This window comes from Bos taurus, chromosome 20, assembly GCF_002263795.3.
Source record: "Bos taurus isolate L1 Dominette 01449 registration number 42190680 breed Hereford chromosome 20, ARS-UCD2.0, whole genome shotgun sequence".
In the NCBI taxonomy this organism is placed as follows: Eukaryota; Metazoa; Chordata; class Mammalia; order Artiodactyla; family Bovidae; genus Bos; species Bos taurus.
This window is the reverse complement of record NC_037347.1, coordinates 58719136-58742765: the sequence shown is the minus strand read 5'-3', so window position 1 is coordinate 58742765 and position 23630 is coordinate 58719136. Positions and strand designations below refer to the sequence as shown.

The window sequence follows — 23630 nt, the reverse complement described above, 5'->3', positions numbered from 1 at the left end:
CTCCGCCTTCTTCTTGCAGCCATCTGCCTGTCTGTACTTCTCCGATAGAACATTTCAGGGTCAGTCGATGACTCGGGGGGATACATTTAGGAAACGGCCTCCTTTTCTGCATCAGTTTGTAAAATGCACTGTTGTGCTAAACTGGGCTTAACCAGAAAACCCTCCTCTTATCTCTGAGGCAGTTAACTTTTCGTATGTATCGAGGTTCTTCCCACCCTCCATATTTCAAGTTTAAACAGCCTCTGCTGACAGAGGCAGATAGATCTGGCAAGCGCAATTACTTAACCATGTTCTGCCTCTTGGACCTCATTTACGATGTCTGTTATGAGTTAGTTGTTATCATGGAGTTTGGTTCCCTTTCAGAAACTGGGTGGGGGGATGTTTTTGACTTGGCCTCTTGGAGAATTCTGAGGAAAAGTTATCTGCCCAGTGCCGTAGTGACTCTCAGACGAGGCGCAGAAGGTTATGAGTCTGTGAAGGAGGGGCTGCTGGAGACCCCCGCTTTCCAGGGGACGCTGTTAGCCGATGCAGACCACGGGTCCCCACGAGGACCTTTCTTTCCTTGAAATGTCGGTTTTGAAATAGGCCATCTCTCTGTCTCAGATGTAAGTTCAGCACTGATTCCTGCTCATCTCAATGGTATTGTGCTGATAAAGTGATCTCATGAAATTATGATTTGGGTTCCAAAGGAATCAGACGCTTGCCAGATTCTTACCTCATTTGTCCTGAGCTTGCCTCCCCGAGGTAGGGAGGAAAAGCCTCCGGGGCACCGAGGGGACGAGGGAGGCCTGGTGACCCTCACAGGCCACCCAGCAGTGGAGTGGGGAGCCAGAAACAGAATGTGCATTTAATTACCTGGCGACTCTACATCCTGTTATTTCACACTCAAGCTGAGTACAAGCTAAGTACTTTTAGCATATTAAAGAAGCAGCTTTTAATATTTTTTTCCTTCTGTCCTCTTTATTAGTCTTGTGGATTGCTTCCTATAACAAAAATGTATATATATAAGGAAAAAAGAAAAATATGAGGGTCAGATATAAGCTACTATAGAACAAAGCTGGAGAAGGCAATGGCAACCCATGCCAATACTCTTGCTTGGAAAATCCCATGGACGGAGGAGCCTGGTAGGCCGCAGTCCATGGGGTTGCTAGGAGTCAGACATGACTGAGCGACTTCACTTTCACTTTTCACTTTCATGCATTGGAGAACGAAATGGCAACCCACTCCAGTGTTCTTGCCTGGAGAACACCAGGGATGGAGGAGCCTGGTGGGCTGCCGTCTATGGGGTCACACAGAGTCGGACACGGCTAAAGTGACTTAGCAGCAGCAGCAGCATAGAACAAAGCATCTTGAAGTCGGGATGGAAAAAGTAGCCAAGGCAAGCCAGGGCAGCCTGGGGGAAAGGGGCCCAGGCCAGCAGGGGGCCAGGTGTGAGCTTTCTTCAGGGCTAAGGCCATGCAGGTCTTATTTGTAATGAGCGAGACGTTCACTTGAGGTTGGTACTTGGCATGCTCTGCCCTAAGCTTGGGATGTGAATGTGTAAGTCCACACATTTAGAAAAATAAACGGTTTCAGTTATTTTTCATGAAGTGTATTTAGTGCTACGTTGGGGATATGAAATTTTATGCAGTTTAAAAAGTCAATAAACCTCTGGGAAGCGACAGTCTCCACTGTTGGAACTTGGACAGGTTTACACAGATTATAGTTCTGCGGCAGCATATAAAGTAATTAATGCCAGTACGTTTTAAAATGTGGCTGGATTCATGTTTTTAAGAAAGGAAAACTGCGTCAAGCCTACTTAGGAAGTGCCTCCCGCTTGCATTCAGCCTCACTGCTCACATCCCTGGCCTATGTGCCAATCCCCTTAAGCTCATGCTCTCCCCTCTGCCCGAAGCTGCTAGAAGCAAGAGGCAGCCTTGACTCAGAGATTCTGCCCCATGGGCTGGGTTTGCCAGAACCTCCCAGGGCCTCCTGTAGGTTTGCCCGCATAGGCATGAAATTGAGTCACTCCATCCGGAAGCCTTTCCATTGACAGCACATAGTTTCAATTCCCAGGCATCAGAGTCCTGACTCTGCCCAAATGGTAACAAGAGTAGGGTAAGCAAAGTCTTTAATGACCAGCAGCAGATGATTGGGCTTCCCTGGTGGCTCAGACGGTAAAGGATCTGCCTGCAGTGCAGGAGACGCAGGTTCAATCCCTGGGTCAGGGAAGATCCCTGGAGAAGAAAATGGCAACCCACTCCAGTATTCGTGCCTGGAGAATTCCATGGACAGAGGAGCCTGGCGGGTTACAGTCCATGGGGTTGTAAAGAGTCGGACACGACTGAGCAGGGTGGGGCTCCCCAGCCAGGCCTCTGAGCTCTGCTTCTCAGCAGCCTCTGCACCTGTTTCCTCATCTGTAAAAGCGGACAATACTGCTCCCCACTCTAGGGCTGTACTAAAACTGTGCGTGTAGAACAATGCCTTGCATGTCCTGAGTGCTGCATAGGTTTTAGCTGTGACTGTGTCTTCATTTGAAAAAGTGCCTCCTTCTCAGCCACTCATTATTTGCTCTTGCAATTGCTATACAGTGGCCTCTTACTGAGCACTTTTTTGTTGTTTTATTTTTAAAAAATGTTTAATTAGAGCATAATTATTGTGATGATTTTTGCTGTACATCAACGTGAATCGGCATCAGGTGTACATGTGTCCCCTCCCTCTGGAACCGCCCCCCCACCTCCCTCCCATCCCACCCCTCTAGGCTGTCACAGAGCACTGGCTCTGGGTTACCTTCATCATACATTGAACCTCTATTGGGGATCTGTTTTACATACGGCATGTATATGTTTCAGTGCTATTTGCTCATATCATCCCACCCTCTCCTTCCCTTACTGTGTCCAAAATGTCTGTGTCTCCTTTGCTGCCCTGCAAGTCGGATCATCAGTGCTATCTTTCTATACTCCACACGTGCATGCCAAGTCTCTTTAGTCGTGTCTGACTCTTGGAGACCTTATGGACTGTAGCCCACCAGGCTCCTCTGTTCATGAGATTCTCCAGGCACGAATACTGAAGTGGGTTGCATTTCTTCCTCCAGGGGATCTTCCCTGACCCAGGGATCAAACTTGGATCTCCTGCAACTCCTGCACCGAAGGCTGATTCTTTACCTCTGAGCCACTGGGGAAGCCCTCTAGACTCCATGCTGCTGCTGCTAAGTCGCTTCAATCATGTCCGACTCTGTGCGACCCCATAGATGGCAGCGCACTAGGCTCCTCTGTCCCTGGGATTCTCCAGGCAAGAATACTGGAGTGGGTTGCCATTTCCTTCTCCAGTGCATGAAAGTGAAGTCGCTCAGTCGTGCCTCACTCTTAGCGACCCCATGGACTGCAGCCTACCAGGCTTCTCCGTCCATGGGATTTTCCAGGCAAGAGTACTGGAGTGGGTTGCCATGCCTTCTCCGTCTAGACTCCACATGTATGTGTTAATATACGATATTTGTCTTTCTCTTCCTGACTGACTTCACTCTGTATGACAGGCTCTAGGTTCATCCACCTCATTAGAACTGACTCAAATGCGTTCCTTTTTGTAGCTGAGTAATATCCCATTGTGTATTTGTACCACAACTTCCTTGTCCATTAGCTGAGCACTCTTGATTGCAGTGGATTTAGAAGCTGTGTTTGTTGGAAGCTCGAAGCTGTGCGAAAGGTAAACTGCTAAGATTTAGCACCTGGACTTTCGCATCTTGGTGTCTCAGCAGTAAACACTGACCACATACCGAATGGGCAGCCTCTGAAGAAGGGGAGAGTCTCGCTTGAGACGTTTTCCCAACCACTTCTTCAGTCCTACCACATCAGCTGCACACGTGTAGGGTGGTGACTCCGTGCTCTTCATGAGGTTCATCCGTGCATCCCCAGATATGAGGCCATCACCCCTTGTGCAGCCCAGGCCAGCTGCTGCCCTGCAGGAACAAGCAGGGGGCACCCTCCCCGCCAGCAGCCTGGCGAAGGTGGCACCTGGCATTGGTTCCCTCTATCTTTCCAAGTGATGGTGGCTTTTTATAATTTTTAACAAGTTTCTTAAGTGCACCCATAAAGCCACAAAACGAATGCAGTCTTTGCTGACTTGAGTTACTCAATCAGAAAAACAAAGTTCCCCCCACGCTAGGGTAGAGTGCCTCAGTTCTAAGAAAAGGCAGATTTATTTCAAAAGTACAACTTCAGGCATAACGGCAACAGAAGTATTTCAAAAACCAGTGGCGGATCAAGAAGTGCTTTTCAACATAAAGGTTACGGTGCCCATCAAAGTCACTGTTGACGACGGTGGCCCATCTTTGATTCCAACTTGAGGCGAAAGGTTTATTCCGCCTGTTCTTTTGTGGGAGGGACCAGTCAGCTGGTTACCTGCCTGCCATACCTTAGGTTTTCAGGGGATAAAGAAAGAGGCCTTTCAAATGAGTGTTTGTGGATAAGTGCTGCTCACTCAGCAAACACAGCGAGCAGGCGCCTCTGGGCTCCCTGCCCTCCCGTGGTCTTGCTTTCCAGGCCTGTGACTGAAAATAGCACGCGTGGGTCCAGCTGTCTGCTTCCTGACTTTCCTTCCTCTTCCCGCTTTTCAGTCAACGAAGCTGTTTAGTCCTGTCCCGCAGCTCAGCTCTCAGCACCTGCCCAGCACGGTCCTGTGCCTCTGGTTCTGACATGTTCAGAGTGAGGGCAAGTGTGGCATGGACCCAGCTTCTGCAGAGCTCAGAGCCCAGAAGCCTGGAACCCGGGAGCTGTCTTCTCTCTGCTTTGCCTGGCTTTTTCACACTTAAAGTTTGCCTTTTCAAATACATCTTTCCAATTGAACTTCTTGGCATGCTTTTGTTTTAACCTTTTTATTCATTTATTTTTGGCTGTGCTGGGTTTTCCTTGCTTTTGCACAGGCTTTCTCTAGTTGTGGCAAGCAGGGGCCATCCTTCGTTGCCAAGTGCCCAGGTTTCTCATTTCAGTGGCTTCTCTTGTTGCAGAGAACAGGCTCTCAGGTGCTCGGGTTTCAGTCGTTGACTCCAGAGCCCAGGTTCAGTGGTTGTGGCACATGGGCTTAGTTGCCCCAAGGCATGTGGGGTCTTCCTGGCCTGGGGATGGAAGCCATGTCTCCTGCGTTGGCAGGCGGACTCTTAGCCACTGCACCATCAGGGAAGTTTGAGCTTCTTGACATCGTAACTGTCCGTTGCATCTCACGTGTGTCACAATCAAGGAAGACTTCCAAGAGTTATTTTAAAGTCAAAACCGCTTGTGATCACATTAGTAATGGGCAAAGGGTTAACCTCCCTGAAAAAAAAAAAAAAACTATACCCAGAGTTTCTTTCCTAAATAAAATGCTGGATTTGGTAAGCTGCTACTTTGGGAAAAGCTTTTTCTCATAGATTTCTTTATGTTTTCTTTTTGCTTCCCCCTCTCCCCACTTCTTTCTCTTGGCAGGGGGAGGGTGGTGAGAAACACAGCATTTTTGCCATCTTGCATTTTTCAGTTCTCGCAGATTTCTTTTTTTCACCCGGATGTGCGAGAGGCTTACAGTGGTCATCTTAGAAACCCAGCAGCAGGTTTTGTGACGGCTTGTCCTGTGAACTTGGCCTTGGGGTTGGGGTGAGCAAGGGGGCCTGGTGGCCACATGGTTAGGATGGCCTCTGATCAGTCCAAGCCTCAGGTCTCCACCATGTGGCCCAGGGAGCAAGCTGCTGGGTGGATGAGAGGCTGGGTAAGGCGTGTCCTGCGGGGGTTGTTCTGGCTGCCGGTGTGGCCTGTCTCTTGTAACCGTGATGGAGCCATCCTTTCCAATCCCCTTCAGCCGAGGGACCACTTTCTGCTCTGTGTGAGTCTCCTGCAGAACCGCAAGCCCCTTAGTGTGGTTTCTAAGCGCCCGCGTTGTACTGGGCTGGAGGATGTGACTTTGCGAGTTGTACTCTCTGCCCTGGAGGGGAGGTGGCTTTTATTAGCCTGCGTCCCTCCTCCTTCTGAAGCGCTCTCAGAAATTTGGTGTGACACCCACCTGCAGCCAATTTGAGGTTCTGGAAGCAGGTTCACTTGCAGCAAGGGCTACACCACCCTCGCGTGAGTCAAGAGCCCCTCTTCCTCTGGCGGAGCCTGGCCCACAACTCACCTGGGAGCTGGTCATTCGAGCCAGGGGCTGGCTGTTGTCCTCCCAAGCTGTGTTCTTGGAATACAAACAGGCCTCATTGCAGAGCTCTAGGGAGGGGCTGCTGGAGACCAACGGGCGGGCGAGAAGCCCCCAGCCACGGCTCCGCTTCACTTAGTCCTTGCCTGGGTTCAGGCGAAGGAAAATCGTAAAACATGGTTTCTCCAGAAAACGTAAAAAGTCAGTTCTCTTCTGTGTGGCGGTTGTGGAAGGTCTGCGTGCCTGCAGCACAGGGTAAAGAATCCGCCTGCAGTGCAGGAGTCCTGGGTTCGGTCCCTGGGACGCTGCAAGTGTTTCTTCCTTTTGGGTGAAACAGCAGCCACTTACTCATTTTCGGTCATTGAGAGAATTCAGGCAAAGGGATTCTGGTTTGATTCTGCCAAGTGTGCAGGCATCTGGGTCCTTGGAGTTCCCCTGGCCGCCCTTTCAGAAGGACACAGGTGGTCTTGGAGGAGGCATTTCATTATAAAGTATCCGCGGGCCCTTGCTCCAATTAAGACCATTTTACCACCATGCTTTTTAATCATCACATGTAATTTTTTTAAGGTGAAAAACAGAAATAGTGGGGAAAAATATCTTTTAATGAGAATGTCACAAGAGTTACCATATGCCATGGGGATTGAGATTTTCATAAATTACAATCCTAAACTGCGTGTGGTAAGGAGCCCATGATACAAGTCCGTAAAATATATAGATATGAAAAAGATAAGGTGAAAACTTTCACAAAATGTGGTTGAAAAGGAAAAGTGAATTTCTAAACTAGATAAATGGAATGGTAACTCCTTCAACATAGTGATGAAATTATGTCACTAGGGGTAGAAATATCACTGGTAAGGAAAGACCTGTTAATGATGTAATATATATATATATAATTATGTATAATATATAGCCTAAACTTTTTCTTACTGGGAGTTTAATTCTACTTGAAAGGCTGTAATGACTTGCATTGATACTTCAAAATAGTTATTTTAAGTCTTTCATACAAAAAAAAGTTTTTGTTTTGTTTGTTTGTTTTTTTAAATTAACAAGCCTGGTTTTAAAGACGAGCTTTGGAATAAGTTTAAAACATTCAAACGTGAACACTGAGACAGAAATTAACGGGTTGTCTCTTCTCTGGACTAGAAAATGTCCACTTAATCCTCTTATAAATTCATGCAGGCGATTCTTATGGGAAAACTCAGCTTATTCTTAGGGGCAGTGCTGAGAAGACATGATTTTCTTTTTTTGATGATAATTCTAGCACTGTTTTAAAATATTCTTCTGATACAAGATTTTGTTACTAAGTTCCCTAAAGCCTTTGAAAAAGAATTTTGACTCAGTATGCAGTTCTTTGTCAGAACAGGCTTGATTTTTATTTCTCAGGCCCTGTCAAGGGCACAGATGTTTCCAATAGTTTTGATTACTGCGCGAGGGGCTGGAACTCGGAGCCAGAAAGAGCGTCCAGCTCCATCCCTCTGGGCCGCCCCCCCCCCCACCCCCGTCCTCTCTTCTCACCCTGCCCCCACGACAGAACCTCCAGCAGCCTGAGAAATCCCCTGCAATGGAGAAGGAGGCCGGCACAGGCTGGTGATGAGGGGGCAGTGTCTGAAGTTGAGCTTCCCAGGGTGGAGCCTGGGTGGTGGCTCGTCAGGCCCAGGGAGAGCTCAGCCAAGGGAAAGGGCCATAGGAAGTGCAGGCCTGGGGGGTGCTTGGTGAGCTGGGCTCCGCACCACCGCTTGTCCATGGGTCACGTTTCCCTGGGATGGGAAACATTCCTCCTTTTCGTTACAGGGATTAACCGCTTCTATAACGTGGGGTTTTTGTTTTTTTTTTTTTTTACGAGGGAAATTCTTCTGCAGACTGAGCCTCTGCCCTTAACTTTGTAACATCAGCCCCTTCAATTGTTCGCAGAGAAGCAGGAGAAATTCAACATGGTTTTTCCAGAGAGAAGTTTTTAAATTTTAGGTGGGGAGGGTTGTCAGTCACTGGTGGAAATAGTCCTTTGCGGCCTAGCAAAGAGAGTTCCTTTCATCGACGTTTAAGCTTTATTTTGGATGAGTTTTGTTTTGTTTTGCTTTCTGAGGTTGTGTAGTGGACATGTGTTTCTTATTCTATCTCAACTTGCTCTGGAAAGAAAGGCTTGGTTAGAGCAGGAGGGCAGCGGGGAGCACGGAGCACAGCAGACGCAGCGGGTGGTCGCGGTCTCTGCAGGGCCGTGAGCCCGAGCGAGGGGCACAGCTCCCAGCTCTCTGCCGGGGGGCCAAAAGGGACGTGTCTTTGCGCCCGCCGCAGCCCCCGCCCGCCCGTCTTGTTCTTGTGTGCCGATGCCTAGAGGGTGACAGAAAACCGGGCACACGTCGCACACACAGCAGACTCCCTTCCCGAAGCCACGGAGGAAAAGCCCGTGTTTTGTTTTGCTTTGCAAACAGTGGCTTCCTTTATAGAGCAAACCTGTTTTACCGTTTTCACTCCAGCAAGTGTATGAGCACTCACTGGATGCAGAGCCCGGCCCGAGGGTGCTCCAGGAGGAGCCTGGCCCTCGGCCCCGGGGTCTCAGCGGTGCCTCGGACAGGCCCAGGCGTGCCCTCACACACGGGGAGAGCAGCACAGACCTGCCTCCTGGTGCCGAGGGCAGACACACACACACACACACACACACACACACACACACACACACACACACACACACACACACACACACACACACACGGCTGGGACATTCACAGGAGAGCGACACAGACCTGTTTCCTTGTGCCGAGGGTAGACACACACATACAACCCGAGACATGGCTCATGTCAGGATGGAGGCATAATCTGTTTAAGGAGAAAGTTGCTAAGGATGGTAGACACATCTGAGGGGCGACTTTTCAGAGGGACTCGACAGGGACTTAGATGAGACAGACTGGGCAGGGAGGGCTCAAAGTAGAAGGGACTGTGGGCACAGGGCAGCAAGACCTGCCTCCGACGGGGGACACGGCTGCTCGGGCTGTTAGGCACGCGAGGAGCCATGGAGTGTGCCTGGCGAGTGGGCTGGGACCCTGTGACAGGAGCTTTGAGTCTTCTGCTCAGGAATGTGTACCTATGACTCTTGAATAGGAGGACGGCGTATCTGAGCATATGGCAGCAGTGTTCAGGTACTTTCCAAGGAAAGCCTGGATCAGGCGGGCCCCTCAGGAGACCACTGCAGAAATCCAAGTGAAGTGAGCCACATGGGCGTGCAGAGGGAGGGAGCAGTCAGACAGACACCCCAGAGTCTGACAGTGTTTGGAGGGTGAAGGCATGCGACTGACGGCGGTACCTGAAAGGCAGCCCGGGACGAGTCATGTCTCAGACTCACTGCTCTGGAGAGACGGGGATGCAGCATGGAGGGTGTGGTGTGGACCCCACGCAGGGATGGGGGACACACCGGGGAGCCTGAGTCTGGGGCAGCCGGACTGGAGGGCCAGAGGGGACCGCCCAAACACGGGGCGCTGGTGGTGAGCATGCAGGTGAGCTGTCCCCAGAGAGTGTGCAGTCTGGGGCCAGTGGACAGCACACGGTCACTAGAGGCCCTGCACCTTGTTTCCTGAGCATGGTCACGGAGTTGGTGCTCTTCATGGAGTTTGTAGGTAGGCTTCAGGGGGCCTAAGACTTAAGAGGAGTTTGGTCAGAAAACAGGAGCAAGCTGAGAGGAGAGAAGAAGGGCAAGGCCTTTCAGGCCACAAGCCACGTGGCGTGTGGAGGGGCGTGTTGGCGTGTGGGGTGGGGCGGGGGCAGAGGATCGGGAAGATGCCGTGGGGTCTGGGGAGGGCTCTGAGGGTTTTGGGGAGAGAGGTGTCTCGGGGTCCCAGGCTCGCTGCTCTGCAGGTACCTCCCAGTCCAGGCGGCACAGGCGCGCAGGAGCCTGCCGTCTCCAGGCCACTCCACGCTCACCAGGCTGGGGTGAACTCCGTCTTGTTTATCACCGTATCTCATAACAACCCCCCCAAAAAGCCTGCGAGCAGAGTTTGTACTTGTGTGTGCTGTGCTGTGTGCTCAGTCACTTCAGTCGTGTCCGACTCTTTGCGACCCCAGGGACAGTAGCCCGCCAGGCTCCTCTGTCCATGGGGATTCTCCAGACAAGAATACTGGAGTGAGTTGCCATGCCCTCCTCCAGGGGATCTTCCTGACCCAGGGATCCAACCTGTGTCTCTTATGTCTCCTGTGTTGGCAGGTGGGTTCTTTACTACTAGAGCCACCTGGGAACCCCTTTACCTTAAGGTTGATCTGTAAACAAACAGGTTTAAACTGTGTGGGTCCACTTATAATAGGTGCATTTTTTTTTCCAATAAGTACATATATGTGCTGTAAATGTATTTTCTCTTCCTCATGATTTTCTTAATAATGGTTTCTTTTTTACCAGCTTATTTTATTGTCAGAATACAGTACATAATGCACACGACATGCAAAATACGTGTTAGTCGGCTGTTATCGGTAAGGCTTCTGGTCGACAGTCGGCCTCTAGTTTGGGGGTAGTCAAAAGTTATGCACAGATTTCTTTTGACTGTGCAGGGGATCAGTACCCCTAACCCCCATGTTGTTCAAGAATCACCTGTCCGTAGGAGGGGGATATGTCTCAGGCGAATATTTGGACACTCATATAAAAAATCTTCAGGTTCTGAGAGTAACACACTGGAAAAGATGTTAGAATATGAAAAAGTAAACACTATTCTCTTGGTTTGGAAAGGAGGTAAATTCAGGGACTGGAAACTTAAGGGCCCCCACTCAGCCGGCATCCTGCGCAGCTGGACTCCCTCCAGCTGGGAGTGGGCGCCAGCCTCACCTGCTGCAGGCCCGTGGTGGGGACACGCTGGCTGACCTGTGCCCTCTCCTCCCCAGCTGTCCGGCGGCTGCGAGCTGACCGTGGTGATCCACGACTTCACGGCCTGCAACAGCACCGAGCTCACCATCCGCCGCGGCCAGACCGTGGAAGTCTTGGAGCGGCCCCATGACAAACCCGACTGGTGCCTGGTGCGGACCACTGACCGGTCGCCTGCGGCCGAGGGCCTGGTCCCCTGTGGCTCCCTGTGCATCGCCCACTCCAGGAGCAGCATGGAGATGGAGGGCATCTTCAACCACAAAGGTAGGCGTTCGTGGGCGACCGGGACGTCCTCCTGGAAGTGACTGCAGGGCTTGCGTCCACACTTCCTGCAGCCCTGTAAGAGGTGCAATCCCTGATGGTCACTGGCACCCCGGCCCTTCAACACTGCATCCCTGGGCCTTTTTAATCCATCGGGGGCTGCGGATGTCGTCTGTCACTCAGAAATAACGGTGCATCGGTCGCCTCAGTTCCCCAGACCGTGTTGTAAGATCTCAGGTTAGAGAGGGGGGAAGGGAGCCGTTCTCTTGGAAGCCAGTGTCATTCATAAACAGAGCAGACAGAAAGGCAGTTTCCTCCAGGTGATGCTAAAAAGAGGTGGGAGAGGTGGGACCACGTTCAGCATCTCCCTAATCAGGTTTTCACATTGTGGATTATTTTGTTTGTGTTAAATACTAGATGGTTGAGTGTGCAGGCCCTGGAAGCATAACTGTGCCATCTTTATAGCCTGGTTAAGTATCTCGGGGCATCTGAGACCCACCCCCCCCACCAAGTTCCCTGCCAGGAGAGGGAACACAGCTGGACCCCCAGAGGGAGGCGAGCTGAGTTAGGCAGGCCTCTGTGTCAGGGGTCTGAAGCTCTGACAAGAGAGATGTCTTTTGAAAGAAGTGTTTTTCCACTGAAATAGCAGGATATTTGAACAAAACAGCATTTGACATTGCTTGTGGACTTGTTTAGACACAGGCAGCTGTCACAAGGCCACTTTTCCACATGTGGCAGGACAGGTCAGTAATGGCCTCCTAGCAAGTCTGTTTATCTAAACATCCAGTGTGGTCACTGCTGGACTGATGAGACTTGAAATGGGGCCTGAGTGAATTGAGCTGGTCTGCAGGTGCAGAATATACACTGGACTACAAGACTTAAAATGAAAACAGAATGTCCAGTTATTTTATAGTCATTGCATCTGATATGGCAATATATTTTAAAGGATGAATTGAAGAAAATATACTATTAAATTAACTCCACCTGTTTCTTTTTACTACTAAATGGTGACTGCTAGAGCATCTTCACTTCGTATGCAGCATGCACTGTGTCTGCTCGATAGTGTTGCTTAACCTCTCATCTTAGTGAGGAGCTGATAGGAGATTTTTAAGAGCTTTTCAGAAACACTGGCCCTCAGTTTCTAGAAAAATTCTAGAAACTGAATTTGGGTAGTTTCTGTGCTGTGAACCACTTTATATCAGTCTTCGTTTTCTGCAGTACAGATTTGGAGTTCTGCAGTTTGCTCACCCTTCCTGAGAAAGCATCACAGTACTCTGCATATTCCAGTTCTTTCCTGTTAGCATCGGAACGTCCCAGCTGCTCCCTCCGTTTGTCAGCTGTGCCCACTCTACCCTCACCCTGACGCGTCCTGGAGACAGTCCTCCGGCTCCTGAGGGTTAGTCATGGCGGTGACTAAGTGGTGCTGTACAGGAAACTGCTCCTGACCAGCTCACCTCGGGAATGAGTCCCAATCGTGCTCACATCCCTCGGGGCCTAAATGTGACTTTATCATCACCTCAGTACCCAGCTGGAAGAATCAGGCTGTGATGTCTCCAGGGATCTGAAGAGAAAGGCAGAGAATTCTCAGATTTGCCCCAAAGCCGAGGCGTCTGCTTTCATTTCTGGCCAAGCTGCCTGTGAGGCGCTGTTGGGCCCGCCCTGCAGTGATGCCAGGTTCGGGCGGCATTGGGCCTGCCCTGCTGTGTACCGGATTCGGGCAGTATTGGGCCTGCCCTGCTGTGTTACCGGGTTTGGGCAATATTGGCTCTGCCCTGCTGTGTTACAGGGTTTGGGCAGCACTGGGCCTGCCCCACTGTGTTGCCAGGTTTGGGCAATATTGAGCCTGCCCTGCTGTGTTACCGGGTTTGGGCAATATTGGCTCTGCCCCGCTGTGTTACCGGGTTCGGGCGACGTTGGGCCTGCCCCGCTGTGTTACCGGGTTCGGGCAACATTGGGCCTGCCCCGCTGTGTTACCGGGTTCGGGCGACGTTGGGCCTGCCCCGCTGTGTTACCGGGTTCGGGCAACATTGGGCCTGCCCCGCTGTGTTACCGGGTTCGGGCAACATTGGGCCTGCCCCGCTGTGTTACCGGGTTCGGGCGACATTGGGCCTGCCCCGCTGTGTTACCGGGTTCGGGCGTCACTGGACCTGCCCCACTGTGTTACTGGGTTCGGGCATCATTGGGCCTGCTCCTCTGTGTTACCAGGTTCGGGCAATTGGACCTGCCCTGCTGTGTTACCGGGTTCGGGCAATATTGGGCCTGCCCCTCTGTGTTACCGGGTTCGGGTGTCACTGGACCTGCCCTGCTGTGTTACCAGGTTCGGGCAATTGGACCTGCCCTGCTGTGTTACCGGGTTCAGACAATATTGGGCCTGCCCCTCTGTGTTACCGGGTTCGGGCAGCATTGGACCTGGCCTGCTGTGGTCCCTGAGCTCTGAGTTCAGGCAGTGGCCTGTGCTGGGCCCATTAGTATTTCTGGGGTTGCATGATATATTTAAAGTCCTTGAGTCTGAGTTGAAAATAAAGTCCAACTCTTTTTCCAATTGTGTCTATTATGTGCAGAGGAACCCTGGTGAAATGAAGCTACAAATAACACTGGCTCTGGAAGACTTATTTTCTCATGTACCTTTCCCGTGGCGTGTTCTTTACTTCCCAGTGTTCACAATTGCAGGCTAGCCGGGCAAAAAGAACCGTGTATTGATCACACTTGACTTTGTCCTGAAAACCTCCTGTGGAGGTTGGGTTTGTGCTGGTTTTCTGGTTTAACTCCATTCTGTCCCCTGAGCCTTTTCTCTGATACTCTGTCTTCCCATCCCCTGAGACATGACTTCTGCTTTACTAAGAACGTGTTTCTTTGTTGAATAAAACCGGTTGTGAACTAACGGTCGTTTAGCAGATCAGAGCTCAGAACCTGATCCATTTCTTCCTTATGTCTGGATTTTTTATTTTTCCTGCCGTGTAAGGAAACTTGAGGTTGTCTGTTCCCTTACAGTGTTAAGACTTGGGAGGCTGATGGGGAGGGAAGAACCTGCTTTAGGCTCTTTGATAGACCTCTGCCAGAGCCTCCTGTCCACATTTAGGTCCAGGAAAGCAGGCAATGACCAGGGTCTTCCATCTAGGAGAAGAGTCTTCGGCAAGTAGTTGGGGCAACAAGAGCCAAGGATTCAAAAGAGCCGCAGGGACTGTGGGGCAAGAAGCCGCTGCCCCCTTGGGAGGCCCCACAGCCGCCCTCCTCAATCTGTGTGTGCTGGGCTGGGGGCGCTTGTTACTCACAGGTGTCAGCATCTCCTTCTGAGCCCTTCTCATTCTGAAAGCCGGCTGGACTTGAGGGACCTCCATCCCCACCCCACCCCACCCCTCCGCCAGGGTGGAGTTGAGTATGGCCCCTCCTGTGGCACAGCTGGATGTCCAGTGCTCTCCAGGTCTCCTCTTGGTGAGATCACACAGACGGGCTGTGGTCTTTCCTGTAGTCATGTACAGATGCGAGAGTTGGACCATAGAGAAGGCTGAGCACCAAAAAACTGATGCTTTCTAATTGTGGTGCCTTGAGAGTCCCTTGGACAGCAAGGAGATCGAACCAGTCAATCCTAAAGGAAATCAACCTTGAATACTCATTGGAAGGACTGACGCTGAAGCTCTAATATTTTGGCCACCTGATGTGAAAAGCCGACTCACTGGAAAAGACCCTGATGCTGGGAAAGATGGAGGGCAGGAAGAAGTGGGGTGACAGGAAGGTGAGATGGTTGGATGGCATACTGACTTGATGGACATGAGTTTGAGCACGCTCCAAGAGATAATGAAGGACAGGAAAACCTGGCATGCTGCAGCCCGTGAAGTTGCAGAGTAGGACATGACTGAGCGACTGAACAGCAACAGTTTGTCTCTCGTCACTCACTGTTGATCTCTAAAGATAGTTTCTTCAATGTCTGTGATTTTTGCTGCTCTGACCTTCCAGGTGGAAGGAACAAGGACATTTTGCTAATCTTTAGTTCCAAAATTTCAGAGCCTTCGTGCCTCAGTTTTTTTCACAAGTCCCCAATCCAGACACCTTAATTTCCAGTGTGAAAAACATGCCTATGGAGATTAAATGTCTCTGTATTTGGTTGTGTATGATTTGTAAGGATTGCAGTGTGACCCAATACTCAGGTCAGCCCAAAAGGCCCAGTACCCCCTGAGCACTGCCAGGGCCATGATGCTTTTCAGCAGGGCTGGAGTTGGAATGTGCTGGACGATGAGAATCCCTGGTAGCTTAGGGCTTCCCTGGTGGCTCAGCTGGTAAAGAATCTGCCTGCAATGGGGGAGACCTGGGTTCGATCCCTGGGTTGGGAAGATCCCCTGGAGAAGGGAACAGCTACCCGTTCCAGTATTCTGGCCTGGAGAATTGCCTGGACTGTATGGTCCACGGGGGTCACAAAGAGTCAGACACAACTGAGCAACTTGCACTTGACTCACAGGCCCCTTGTGCGACGCTGTGTGTGCCCTGGGTGATGTGGGGGAGGATAGAGTTAACTGATACAAATGAACAGTAAGAATAATTGTACAATTTGTTCTTCGAGGAGATACTTTTGTGTGTCTGCAACTAGACTTCAGTGTGCACGTTATTCATGGGAAAGGCCTGTACGGGCGACCTGCCGTGGAGCAGTGTTTGCCGACGGGCAGCCCTGGACTCTCATTCCTGTCTTGCTCCAGCCGCCACCCCCTGTCGTAGCCTCGCAGGCATGGGTGGCCTGAGAGCAGCCACTCTGAGCAGAGCGAGGCCTCAGCGAGTCCCTGTGCTCCTCCAGCCCCCGGGTCTGCGGTTCACACCACCTCCCGCCCCATCAGCATCTCTGCGGGCTGGGCTCCCAGCGAGTCCACTGAGCCAGCCGCGTTGAGACGCACTGGCCGCCACCTCCCACCCTGTTTGTGATCGTTGATTGACTGCTGATACGGGGTCCAGGCATTATATCAGAAACTCTTAGAAAATCCAAGGTTTTTTTTTCCTGTCCCACTGTCTCAAGAAGGAGAGCTGTCACTGTTCTCTGTTTATTTACTTAGTCTTGGCCCGGAAAGTAAACAAGAATCTCAGAAATCTGTTTATATTCCCAACAAGGCGAGCCTGGGTGGGTCAGCTGTGCTCTGCCTTCATGACCAAGCGCTGAGGGTGTGTGAGAGCTTGGCTCCGGGCTTCAGGTAAGAACTCAGCAGGCATCCCCGCGGCAGGGCAGGGCCCCGGGCTGGCGGCAGTGCCCAGGAGCGGTAACGACAGGATGGACGATGCTCAGAAGGATTGTCTCAGTCAGTAACCGGGCAGAGTCCCGTCCCGAGCTCCCTGCAGGACGCATGTGCCTGAAGCGCATCGTGGCAGCAATTTTGACTGTCTTCACTCTTTTTTCAGTGTAAAACCAGAGCCCCTTATGAGTCTTAAGGGGGTCCTTCCATTGTGCTCACACTCAATCATTGCATCGGAAAGACTGCCCGTGTGACTGTCATGGGCCTGTCAGCTGAGGTCTTCCCTGCCCGGCCTGGCCCAGTTCGAGTTGAATTTGGAAAGTCGCTGTCAGCCACCACTGAGTTACCTTTTGCTAATCCTTGGCTTTGAGACAGAAGCTTCCGGGGTGAGAGTGATGTTTATGGTCGGCTAAGTGAAGACCTTCCAGGGCAAGAGTGATGTTTGTGGTTGGAGTCTTTGGAAGAGGCAATGTGTTGCACTTGCAGGGTGTCTTCTTTGTGCCAGGACCTGAATTCTGACTCCGTCTCTGTCTTTGGTGACATTGCACCCCTGCACCTGAGGTGGGTGCAAACAAGTGGTCTCTGAGGTCCTCCCCGCCTCTGATGTTCTCAGGTTATGTGTATTTTGAGGCCTTTCTGAATGAAGGCCAATTCCAAATCTCCCGCTTCTCCTTATGCTAACCCCTAATGAGGTGGCAGGTGGTCTTTTTGCTAGTCCAGTGATGTATTTAGGAGAAAAGATCCACTTAGGAACCTTAGCCTTATTTAACCTCTCTGAAAATTATTTATCAAGTTTTTTCTCTCTGGGATAGTGTGTAGGTCAGTACTTGCATTTCATTTTGAAAAAGTTAAAAGCATGGTCTTTTCACTCTGAATTCTTCATTAAAAAACAAGGAAATAGAAACATGAGAAACAAGATTTCTTGCCCACCAGCCACTGGGGCCTCTACACCCAGGGCTTTGACTCATACCCCACACTTACTGAAGCAACCCTCCGCAGTTTCCAGCTTACCACATCACCTGCAGATAAGTGGGTGTCGTCAAAACCTGCTAAAAGAGAAAACCCAGGAATTGTCTTCTATAAATGTGGTGATAAATGATTGTTATCGGTGAAATGGGGCATTTTCTATAATCCAAGTGAAAATTAGGAAAGTGAGAGATGGTCATGAAAAACCACCTGAAATGTAGGTTTTCCTCTGGGTTCCACCTGGGGCTGTCTCCTTGCCCCTCTCCCGGGGTTTTCCTGCCCATCCTTCTCCTGAAGTACTTGACTCTTCACTGGACTGTCCTCCCAACTTCTCGAAGCCTCTAGTATTCAGATTCCTGCTCCTACCACCTCCCAGAAGTAAGTGGACACGGCCCCCCACTTGCTGCCCCCGAAATGGCCAGCACACCTGAGGCTCTCTTCACTGCCGCCCGCAATTTCTCCCTGTGATAATACACATAGAGCGTGAAATTTCCCGTCGGAACGACTGAGAAGTGCGCGGCAGTGGCGTCAGGCGCATCCACTTGATGATGCCCCATCCCCACCGTCCACCCTCAGCTCTCACTGTCCCCGCCTCTGAACACTAACTCCCCCCACCCCAGCCCTGGAACCCACCACTCCACCTCTGTGTGTGGGAGCTCGACCCCTCTCAGGACCGTGAGTAGAATTATACATGTTTCTTTGGTGACTGGCTTGATCCACTGAACATGATGTCTTCAGGGTTCATCCTTGTTGTAGCCTGTGTCAGGATGTCCCTCCATGTTAACTGACGCTCCACCTATGGATAGGTGATGGCTGTGTCAGGACGTCCCTCCATGTTAACTGACGCTCCACCTATGGATAGGTGACGGCTGTGTCAGGACGTCCCTCCATGTTAACTGACTCACGCTCCACCCATGGATAGGTGACGGCTGTGTCAGGATGTCCCTCCATGTTAACTGACTCACACTCCACCCATGGATAGGTGACGGCTGTGTCAGGATGTCCCTCCATGTTAACTGACTCACACTCCACCCATGGATAGGTGACGGCTGTGTCAGGATGTCCCTCCATGTTAACTGACTCACACTCCACCCATGGATAGGTGACGGCTGTGTCAGGACGTCCGTCCATGTTAACTGACTCACACTCCACCCATGGATAGGTGACGGCTGTGTCAGGATGTCCCTCCATGTTAACTGACTCATGCTCCACCCATGGATAGGTGACGGCTGTGTCAGGACCTCCCTCCATGTTAACTGACTCCCGCTCCACCATGCATAGGTGACGGCTCGTTGTCCTCCTTCTCTTGGTGGACACGGGTTGCTTCCACCGTTGGGCCTGGGTGAATAGAGCTGCTCTGTCTCCGGGCGCTTTGGGAAGTGCACCCAGATGTGGAATTGCTGGGTCATATGATGCTGCTGTTTTTGATTTTTGAGCATGCTCACCACGTTTTGTTGTTGTTGTTGTTTTAGTCTCTAAATCATGTCTGACTCTTTGCAACCCCATGGACTGTAGCCCACCAGGCTCCTCTGTCCATGGGATTTCCCAGGCAAGAATACTGGACTGGGTTGCCATTTCCTTCTCCAGGGGATCTTCCCAACCCAGGGATCAAACTCACATCTCCTGCATCGGCAGGCAGATTCTCTTACCACTGAGCCACATTTTGGAAGCCACATTTAGGGAAGCCTCCACATTTTGTTACTTTTATCTGAATAGCACCTGTGGTGCTGGAGAAGACTCTTGAGAGTCCCTTGGACTGCCAGGACATCAAACCAGTCAATCCTAAAGGAAATCAACCCTAAATATTCATTGGAAGGACTGATGCTGAAGCTGAAACTCCAGTACTTTGGCCACTTAATGCAAAGTGCCGACTCACTAGAAAAGACCCTGATGGGTCTCCTCCTGAAGGCAGGAGGAGAAGGGAATAACAGCAGATGAGATGGTTGGATGGCATCACCCACTCAAAGGACATGAGTTTGAGCAAACTCCAGAAGTTGGTGATGGACAGGGAAGCCTGGCGTGCTGCAGTCGGCGGGGTCACGAAGAGTCAGACACAACTGAGTGACTGAACAACAGCAGCGGATGGTACCCTTCAGGCCTGTTCTCCTTCACCCGTTGCCACCTTGTCTCCTCCCCACTAGGTCTCCCAGCCTCACTTCTAACCCTCTTATTGCAGCTGAAACACAAACCTGGTCATACTGGGCTCCTGCTTAAATTTCTTCAGTGACTTGGTGTTGATCACAGAATAAAATCGCAGTTTCCTAACACATCCTACAGAGCCTTGCCCCTCGCACTCGTGTGCACGTGTACACACACGCTGAGTGCACAAGTGCCCTCTTTCTCCCCTGGTGTGGTCCTCAACTACCGGGAGCAGGGGTTGGTTCTCAGTCTCTCGCCCCTACCTGACATTCCTGTCCCTTCTCACCAAATGTAAAGCCCTTCAGGAAAAAAAAAAAATGAATGTATTCAGTGAGTCTGTGGAGGTGAGGATGCCGTTAACAAGTATTTCAACATAAAGGCTAAGGTTAGGGTAACCTGAGAAAGTCTGCGTGATGAACTCCAGGGGCCACTGAGAACACGCGAGGAGCCGCGTGGGAACTCACCGAAAGAACCTGAGAAGGCGCCAGCGGGTGCAGCAACAGAGCTGAACGTGCAGATGTGGCGGGGCGAGTACAGGGGCACGGGCTGTGGACAGCGGGCTTGGCGAGGGGCGGGAGCGGGGGCCCTGCGTGCAGGTCACAGGGCCTCTACTTGTGGCGGTGTGGGCTCAGCAGGGGTGCTCACTGGCAAGTGAGAACCATTCGTCCTGATCCACTTTGTCCAGTTCTGTCCTGTGTTTTCTCACTTTCACGATACACGGCCTTCTTTAGATAAACCCACAGGGCCACTACTCAAAGCTGTGAGAAAAGGACATACCATTGAGACCAGGGGTTACACTCAGACTCACATGCAGTTTCTTAGAACAAATGAAGCAACGATGGATGAATGGATGGATGAAGTGCCCAGACCCCGGGTCTGGAGGTCGTAAGTTCCACCTCTGATTCTCAGGGTAACCGCTGACACAGCCACTACGCGAGGATGAAATTGGGACACGTTTCCCTTAAGGCCCAAGTTGCAGAGTCTCTGAGGCCCCACCACCCTCTGTCCAGGGCATTTCTCCTGACCTGGCCCCTTCTTTCAGCTCCCTGTCCACATCCAGGCCCTGGGAGGTTGTGGCTCTTCCCGCTTGCTGGTGGCGCCCACCAGTTCCCGTGCCCTCTGCCCCACAGCCCCTTGGCCCCATGCCGTACAGGTGAGACCAGGTAACAGGACTCAGCACAGGTTTGCAGGTGGCGGAAGAGGAGGACTCAGAGGCTGCCAGTGTGTGCTGTCTCAGGAACCCCAGGCCTCGCCTGGTGCCCATCATCTGGGTTTGGTGAGCGCCAGCTCAGAGGGTAGATATATTAAAGTGGTTCCCCTGCTCAGAATATAAGCAGTTGCTAAGGTTCAGTCCTGAATATTCATTGGAAGGACTGATACTGAAGCTGAAACTCTAATACTTTGGCCACCTGATGCAAAGAACTGACTCATTGGAAAAGACTCTGATGCTGGAAAAGATCGAAGGCAGGAGGAGAAGGGGACGACAGAGGGTGAGATGGTTGGATGGCATCACCGACTCGATGGACATGAGTTTGAGTAGGCTCCGGGAGTTGGTGATGGAAAGGAAGCCCTGTCCATCCCTGTCCTCCCTGGCGTGCCTTTGCGTCCATGGGGTCACAAAGAGTCAGACACGACTGAGCGACTGAACTGAACTAAAGGGTCCTCACCCCGATCCAGACCACCTTCCCAGTTCCCGGGGCAGCCCACCTGGCCAAGAGACACCCACTCCTGAGAGGAAGCCTGAACTCTGCTCACAGGGCCAAGGCCTCGTCCTTTGCTTCTCTGCCTTCACCAGAAATGTAGGCAAGGAAAGATAGAGCTCTGGGACCCAGGCCTCTTACATTTCCCCAAGGGTTTTGAGACAGCTGGGCTTAACGTTTGTTCAACCCAAATATCCTCTTCCCTACATCGTGAAATCTGCTGCCTCAAGGATGAATCTAGTCCACCACATATGACTGCTTATGCCTTTTAGATGACCTACACCTTTTAGCAAAGTGTAAGATAAGACATTAAAAAGGCTGTCCCAGTAAGTTACATCAGTCCTGTCTGACTCTTTGAGATGCTGTGTATAGCCTGTGAGGCTCCTCAGTCCATGGGGTTCTCCAGGCAGGAACACTAGAGTGCGTGGCCGTTCCCTCCTCCTGGGGGTCTTCCTGACTCAGGGACTGAACCCTTATCTCATTTTGTTTCCTGAATTAGCAGGTGGGTTCTTTACCCCTAGTGCCACCTGGGAAGACCCCTGGGAAGTCTAAACCCATCAGGCTTTAGTGATTTTAAAAATTTTAGTTGAGTCTTTTGTGGTTCTGCTGTATTTAGGCATTTGCTTAGTACCAGATTGTCCCTATTAATCAGAAAACATAGCCACCCCAGGCACACCGATGCATAGCCGTTCAAACCTGTATCTGCCCACACATCCTTTAAAAATATATAATGGAGGATCTATATAATTTTTTTTTTAAATTAGCTTGGAAAAAGAGCACTTTTTGGTCTGTTTGAATAGCTGCTAATATAAATCCCTGTGGGAAGAAAAACTGAGGAACAGAGAGTTGCCCCAAGAACAAAGACTTAGTCCCTCCTCTGAGCCCCAGGGTGGATCTAGGGTGAAGGGATCGGCCCAAGACCTGTGATTAAGGCGTGTTTTCTGTGCAGCATGTAATTACGGAGCCACACAAGTGGCCATGACTATGTTGAATGCTTCATGTTGGAAGTATTTTCATACTCCATCTTCACATTAAGGTGTTTATTAAAACAGGAAAAAGACCTAAGAAGGTATTGACACCATCTATATTAGATGATCACAAAATTATATATATAGCGAAGCCATAAACAATGAATCAGCGAGCCACCTTCCCACAGACGACCATGACACAGTGTTTAGGGCAGGAGACATAGTCAGGGAGCAGAGATCACCAGGGAAAATTGTGTGTCTTGCTCAGGATGACCCAGGGCCAGGCAGGGTGACTGCTTCCTGCCTCCCTGTGGACTCTGTTCTAACTGCCTCCCCTATGACATACGCACATGTCAGATTTTGCCATTCATTAGACAGGCTGGAGTTTCTCTTTTAAATGTGTTCGCTCTAATTCTCATCTCCTGAAGCTGTGAAAGGTTACAGGGAGATGATGTGTTTGGTGCACGGGTTTTCATTAAATATTTTGAAGATGAATAAACACTGCCCATGCAGGGGGATGTACATGTACGTTTCAGCCAGAGTCAGTCAGCACTTGTTTCCTGATGGTGTTTACTGGGTCGCGGCTCTGAGGACACCTGGTAAAACAGCGTGTGCCGGGAAAACTGAGGTCCGTTTGGCTTTGACCCCTGTGTTTCTTTCTCTGTTCTGAGAAGCATGAGATGGTTTTGTGATTATTTTGTGTGCCTCAAGCTGAAACATTAACAGAATTTTGAAAGATTTGACTGTAGATCCTGGTAGATAGGGTAGAGCTAAAATCTATGACCAAAAAAAAAAGCTGTGACTGAAACGCAGAGACTCACTTTGCCAACAGAGGTTCTGTCTAGTCAGTTATGGCCCTTCCAGTAATCATGTATGGACATGAGAGTTGGACCATGAAGACTAAGTGCCAAAGAATTGATGCTTTCGAATTATGGCGCTGGAGAAGACTCTTGAGAGTCTCTTAGACAGCAAGGAGATCAAATCAATCGAAAGGAGATCATCCTTAAATATCCATTGGAAGGACTGATGGTGAAGCTGAAGCTCCAATACTTTGGCCACCTGATGCAAAGAGCCAGCTCATTGGAAAAGACTGTGATGCTGGGAAAGATTGAGGGCAGGAGGAGAAGGGAACGACAGAGGGTGAGACGGTTGGATGGCATCACTGACTCAGTGGACATGAGTTTGAGCAAGCTCCGGGGGATGGTAAAGGACAGGGAAGCCTGGCATGCTACAGTCCGTGGGGTCACAAAGAGACACAACTTAAGACTGAACAAGAGCAACAGCAACCTGATAGCTGAGCTGCAAGTGGCATGGAGAGCGGAAAGGATCTGCAAAGCCCCAGGCTGTGTCTGTTGCAGCAGGTCCTGATCTAATCTGATAGAAGCAGCAGTACCTGTGTCTGGAGAGGTTAAAGCGTCTG

At 50.8% G+C, this 23630-nt stretch overlaps 1 protein-coding gene across 7 annotated transcripts in view; it reads left to right on the top strand.

The window, feature by feature from the left end:
* TRIO (trio Rho guanine nucleotide exchange factor) overlaps positions 1-23630 on the top strand; it is a 363545-nt gene that overhangs the window by 264026 nt on the left and 75889 nt on the right. For all 7 annotated transcript variants that reach the window (XM_059878913.1, XM_059878914.1, XM_024981340.2 and 4 more), the window contains one exon: positions 10987-11230. In XM_059878913.1, the coding sequence (XP_059734896.1) occupies positions 10987-11230 (244 nt within the window). The remainder of the gene's footprint in view (positions 1-10986; positions 11231-23630) is intronic.